This window comes from Dipteris shenzhenensis, chromosome 30 (assembly GCF_047967505.1).
Source record: "Dipteris shenzhenensis isolate YYH24624 ecotype China chromosome 30, Dip_SZ_1.0, whole genome shotgun sequence".
In the NCBI taxonomy this organism is placed as follows: domain Eukaryota; kingdom Viridiplantae; phylum Streptophyta; class Polypodiopsida; order Gleicheniales; family Dipteridaceae; genus Dipteris; species Dipteris shenzhenensis.
In genome coordinates, this window is record NC_141625.1 from 46,041,725 (window position 1) to 46,047,724 (window position 6,000).

A 6,000-nucleotide genomic window follows, 5' to 3' on the forward strand; every position below is an offset into this window, starting at 1 on the left:
TTCATGTGTCAAGTACTCTACCTTGGGTAGTCTCCTAGAAATAAATGTAATAAAATTGAGTGTGTCTTTTTGTGTGCCTTGTTCCATATCATACTTGGAGAAGCTGGATTTTGAAGTTACCAGGCTTGCTCAGGTAGATATATTTCTCGGGATGGCATGGCACGCGAAGAAAAATCTTGTGGTGGATTGGCAGAAGTACAGTTTACAAATTTGAAATGAATGTTGTGCTGTATATTCTTTGAGGCAGGAGGGATCTTGCTCAAGGGCCTTTGATCTATGAATATTCGAAAGACTACAAATGATTGGTATTCCTTTGTTGTGCATCTGTTGAGCCATGTGTGGATGCAGCAATAGATTCTTCGGCTACCCAAGATGGGAAGATGGCCTCATTAGCCAGTCAGATTCTTGATGAGTTCTCTGATTGTTTTAAAGATGAATTACCATTCGGGCCGCCTCTTAAAGAAACATCCAACTTAAGATTGAACTTATTCCTGTGGCAAAACCAGCTTTCTGCTAAAGTCTCGGAAGGATCTTCAGTATTACTTTGGCCATGTCAGTGGCGAATTTCCCGGTGTGGGGAATATGCCAAGCATTGAGGGGTGGAGTAGTTGATTGGGAGGGGTGGGTTGCTTTTAGAAGAAATAGGTAGAGCCTCAGAAGCTTCCTTCCACCATTGCTGTGTGCAGGTGTGTGTGACATATTTTGTGACATCTATTTGGCTCAATTGCATAATTGGAAATTTTCACATATGGTTTAAGATATGTGGTAAAATACTATCACTTTCTACCAATCTTAGTGAAACAAAGATGAAAGAATCCACAGGGGTGGTGATGCAGGCAATACACGTGGGCAATGAGCTTACATCCGGCAGCCAGCAAGGTTGTGGGTTTTTGTGTAAGGCTGCCACTGGTTCATCTGTTTTTGTGTCTCTACTCATACTAAACATTGCTGCTCGCTAATGAATAGAGTAAAATGATAAATCTGGAAATGAAAATAAGCAGCAAGCAAAAATATGCTTTGTGAGGGAAGAATGGAGATCTTTTGAGTTGGAAAGAAAATGCAAATTTCTTGAGTAACAGATTAAAGTGCGACTGTGCCTCTGATGTGTTGAGAAATGATAAACTAGGGAATGCTCAAGTTGAGAGATTTTGGACATCAAAATTGAGCATGGTGTCAGAAATCTCAGAAGATGAAGAGCATGAGGATACAAATGAGACTCAGAATGAAGTTGATCAAGACACTGTGAACACCTATGACAGGCCCAGATCTCAGAGTTGAAGGCTCAAAATGCCTGCTTCTTTCCTCTTGGCCTTGTGAAGGTGATTTGTTACAACTGTCAACAGATGTGTGATAATGAATCTAGCATTCAGCCCATTCCTTGCCTGCAAGAAACCCTTTACCAGCTGGCAAAGTCAGTTGTTGAACATGGCTATGCAACATTTTTTCACAGGATGATGCTGAGGGTAACACCCCACGTGAGGATCGTGTGGTTTCATAGGATGTACAGTTAACTTTGTATGCTATCTCCAGAAATGCCTATGGGTGCAAGAAATGCCCACTCTAAGACTCAAGGGTGATGATAACGGTAGAAAGGTTACAATCTTGGTTATGGGCAGTGGGGTGGTCCATAATACTATACACACCAACTCTGTGGATTACATCTTGAAAGTGTAACGGGCTGATTGACTGCTAGCACATGGTATTATGAGCGCTCTCATTCAGCTCTCAAATATTGTGTATTAACCACTTATTGTAATGAGCATTTAAAATGAGGAGATGCTTTTCTTGTAGCAAAGCCTTTTAGTTTGAATATTCTTGATATCTGGCTAGAGTTCTGGTGTGAGCTTAATACGACTCTTTAGAATGAGGAAAGGTGCTCTTTTATTTTTGGTCGCCATCTTGCTCAGTTTTCAATATATTGTATGTTTGCAGAAATTTAAAGGCATATGGTCCTGCTTGATAGCTCTTCTTTCGTGTGTAGGTGGCACTACAGCAAGCTCCTCAGTTTGCTTGTGGGTGTTTGCTGCTTTTGTCAGAAGTTCTGAAATCAAGGCCTACTCTCTGGTAGGCCTCCCAGTAGGAATTTTTCTTTTTCAAGAATGCCTTGTCATTTTAAGACGGACAAATCAATGATTTTTTAATATACAGGTGCTACACTTATGTTTGGAACCTGAAGAGAAGTTTTATATGTATATTCAGAACCTTTAGAATCTTGTTCCAGGACAGTTGGCATTTTCTCTGTTTATAAGCCACCTTGAATCGAGATGTCTCAAGACTACATATTGGTGTTTTTCTCCATGCTGTAGATTTATGGGGCTCCAATGTTTTATGTAGGAACGCAGTGACCCAACCTGAAAATCACGATGAAGAAACCGAGCACTTCCATGACATTTTAGACGAGCCAACCACGGCAAGGGATACTACTGTGCAAGCGGAGCTTGGTACAAGTGGTTCTAGAAACAAAACGATTGAAGGGGAACTTTGTTCTGGAAGTGATGAAGAACTAGATTTTCAGGTTCCTGATCTTGGGGATGAAGAGGACAGCAGCAGTGCAGATGAGGGGGAAGATAAGCACAGGAAGGAGAAAGATGTCAAAATGATTCCAAAAGATGACAGAAAAATATCTGCAGCTGGGAATATGCAGGCAGCTTTAGCCTGTGACCCTGCCAGCACAGGAAAATGGCCCAGAAATGGCTACTATAACTCACGCCATCGAGAGCCTTCCTTTTGGTATGTATTCAGGCAATGTTCATTTCCAGTGTGCACTAATATCTTCCAATGTACTTCTGGGCACTGTCTTTAACCTATGCGGATGGACAAAGTTTGGAATTCAGGGGTAGCATGAAAATGCACTCAGAAAACCTGACCATTGATTCTCACAGCACTGGTAAGCACAGAAAAGTGTGAGATTGTGCGCACACGCGCGTGTGTGTGTGTGTTTGTATGCACGAATGCATGCATGCATATATATATATATATATAGAGAGAGAGAGAGAGAGAGGTATATATGTATGTACACGGTGCATGCGTGCACACACACAGACACATGTATATATTTGTATTTATATTTATATCTGTGTATAACATTGTAGGCACCTTGTGTGTATAACATTCTAGGCACCTTGTTCTGTGTGTGTCTCTTTTCTCTCTCCTCCCTCTGAACTGAAACCTTGTCTACTGGGCCAGTAATGCAGATCAAGCTTGTTGGTGGGAATTAACAGCCTTAGCATCTCATGTGCATCCTTCTGTTGCAACTATGGCAAAGACCTTACTTTTTGGTGCAAGCATCATTTATTCAGGGGATCCGTTGAGGGACCTTGCATTGGGTGTGTTTCTAGACCGTTTTGCAGAGAAGAAGCCAAAGCCCCGTCGTAAAGATGGAAACTGGCATGGATCATCTCTATCGGCCCCACCTAGAAAGGTAAAATAATATTGATACTCTTTGGGATAATCTTTTCTTGCCCTTTTTGACGTGGATCCATGATTCTATTTCAGAGGTCATATCTACAGAGTAAGGTCAATTATGAACACCGAGCTGTATATCAGTAACTAGATGCTATAATGTAGTCACATATGATAAGAAACCAACCCTTCCTGATATCCTCACCTTTTTTCTATGTGGCAGGCCTCATCTTCAAATACACTACGTGTTGGTCAGGAGTTTCTGCAACTGTCCGAAAGGGAGGTCGCTCCAGAGGATGTTGTATTCCATAAATTTTACACATCTAAATCCAAAAAAACCAAGGGCAAGCTTGCAAAGGAGGCTAAGATCAAAGATGAAATTGTAGAAGTTGATGGAGGCAAAGATGATTTTCTGAGTGGTAATAGTAGTGATGATGATGAATTGGAGAATTTGCTTGAGCAGGAGGAGGGCATGGAGATGGGCTTGGATGAATTTTCAGAGGAAGATAATGAATCAGATGGTGAGTTTACTTATGAGCAGATGGACAAGGCACTTCAACCAGCAAATGTGGAAGCTACCGTTGAGGACTATAGTAACAGTAAGTCTGATGTCACCATCACAGGAGGATGCGACAGTGGTGTACTCAATAAAGCTTACAGATCACAGGACAGCTCTATCGGAGGCTTAAAAAAGAGATTAAAACCAAAGCAATCTAGAAAAGGGAGGAAGGATAGAAAGATGTTTGGGGAGGAAAGCATCAAAAAGTCACCTTTTGCCAGTTTTGATGATTATTCTCACATGATGTTAATTGATGGAAATTTTGATGGGACAAAAGGGAACATTTCAAGTACAAGAAAAAAAGAAAAGAATCATAAAAAATCTAAGCAAACTTCTTAAAGTATGAGATTTCGAAGGGTCTGAACTGATATTGCATATTTTATCTGTGGCCTAACTGTAATAAGTATTTGAAGTTAGCTGAGAAAGTCTCTCTATTCGAATAAAGTATCTGTATTTAAGTGCACGTGTGAATTCCCAAGGGCAGGCTTGTCTGGGCTTATGGCTTGGTCCACAAATTCTAGCCAAGATTCTAACAGTGTGAAGTGCTAGGGATCTTTTTAACGGCACATATGCAAGCGTTCTGTCAGTTTGTTGAAGCTTGTTCTTGTTTAGAAACTGCTAGGCTTTTAAATGTCCCTCGGACTAAATTATACTCTACATAAAGTTAGTGGATCTCCTATGTTTGCTTTTTTCCTCCACCTGCTTTTGAATTTGAAAGATTGTAGTCTACTACGTTTGCATGTGGCCCCATGCATGTCTGTCGTGTGCATGAGTGCATGCATTTTCCATCATATCTTTTCTCTTACAAATGGAAACCTGCTTTTCCTTTATAGATGCCAAAGCACCTTTGGTTCAAAATGTTCAAAGCTATAGTGTCTATATAATTATTGCGATATTTAAGATTATTATAGATAGACTGACATCGTATGCATAGCTATATACATGTGAATTTTTACTGTCAAGTTCTAATTGCTCGACTTAAGCTTCATTCACTTTGAAAAATCGTTTTTCATCCTTAAGCTTGAGCTTTTTATAGCTCATCATTTTTTACTTCGATATTCTATTTCATTGCATTCAAGCATTAAAGATAGATAAAGTCTCATGTCCATTGTTTTTCTTTTGTCAAGCACCTTCGCGGGTAGCTCTCCTCATAGTCATTCATACATACTCACACCCATCACTAAAGCTACTGTTAGGGTGGTATCCCCCTCCAATAATTAGCCAAGCACTTACCAGGACAGCCACCAACGCTTGGCACAGTGCTTGCACAACTTGTTAGTTATGTAGCAATCAAAGCATTGTGCTCGTAGAGGTTTGATGTCAAGGTTGAGTGCCCTTTGGGAGCTCAGTGTCTCTGATTGAAGGCATACAGAGCTTGGAAGGCATCAAGTGATTGGCATTAAGTCTAAGTGGAAAAGATGAAGCCTTGTGCAGTTATTGATGCAGACTTATGGTATGGGCATGGCGGTCTACAAGTGTCCACATGTTATTAGCTTAAAAATTTGTTTATAAGTTATAGTCCTCATGCACTTTCATTGCTTCAGTTTTGCCTTTGTATTCATAGTTATTAGTGCTCAAATGTTAGCAATAAATGCCACCATCCTAACTAAAGTCATGATTGTAAAGTCTTTTAAAATTTTAAAGGATTCCCTACCAAAATTAGTGTTGAAACATCAGGGGAGAGGGATTAATTAATATGCAAAGAGGACTTTGTACCATTTTAAGGGGTTGAGGTTCTTGGTGGGTAGGTGAGTTGGGTTGGGCAACCATGCCCTTCAATGACATATGGCACCCATCAAGCGGCTACAAGAGGTTACCAAGGTATCATAGGCTATGGGGATGACGACATGTAGCAATAGATTTCATTGGCTTCAATGCCATATGGTGATGCCATACTTGGGAGCAGTGCAAGGTTAAGTAGGCATTATAATTAATGCATTCCTAGATAAAGCAAGGTGGTGGTACATTCAATGCACTCATTGCACCTAGAGTCGGCAACAGGGTCAATTGGCAATCATGTGCATGATGGGTCAAGAGAC

The 6,000-nt window shown here is 40.5% G+C and overlaps 1 protein-coding gene across 2 annotated transcripts in view; it reads left to right on the plus strand.

The window, feature by feature from the left end:
* The window catches only part of EDA25 (CCAAT-binding factor), a 98,397-nt gene extending 93,936 nt beyond the window's left edge, over positions 1–4,461 (plus strand). The window contains exons 13-16 of one of the 2 annotated variants that reach the window (XM_087401423.1): positions 1,982–2,064; positions 2,335–2,730; positions 3,187–3,421; positions 3,626–4,461. In XM_087401423.1, coding sequence (XP_087257549.1) covers positions 1,982–2,064; positions 2,335–2,730; positions 3,187–3,421; positions 3,626–4,300 — 1,389 coding nt within the window. In that variant the 3' untranslated portion in view covers positions 4,301–4,461. Of the gene's footprint in view, positions 1–1,981; positions 2,065–2,334; positions 2,731–3,186; positions 3,422–3,625 lie in introns of those variants that run through there. The other variant, XM_087401424.1, reaches the window with a different exon arrangement.
* Positions 4,462–6,000: the final 1,539 nt, after the last annotated feature.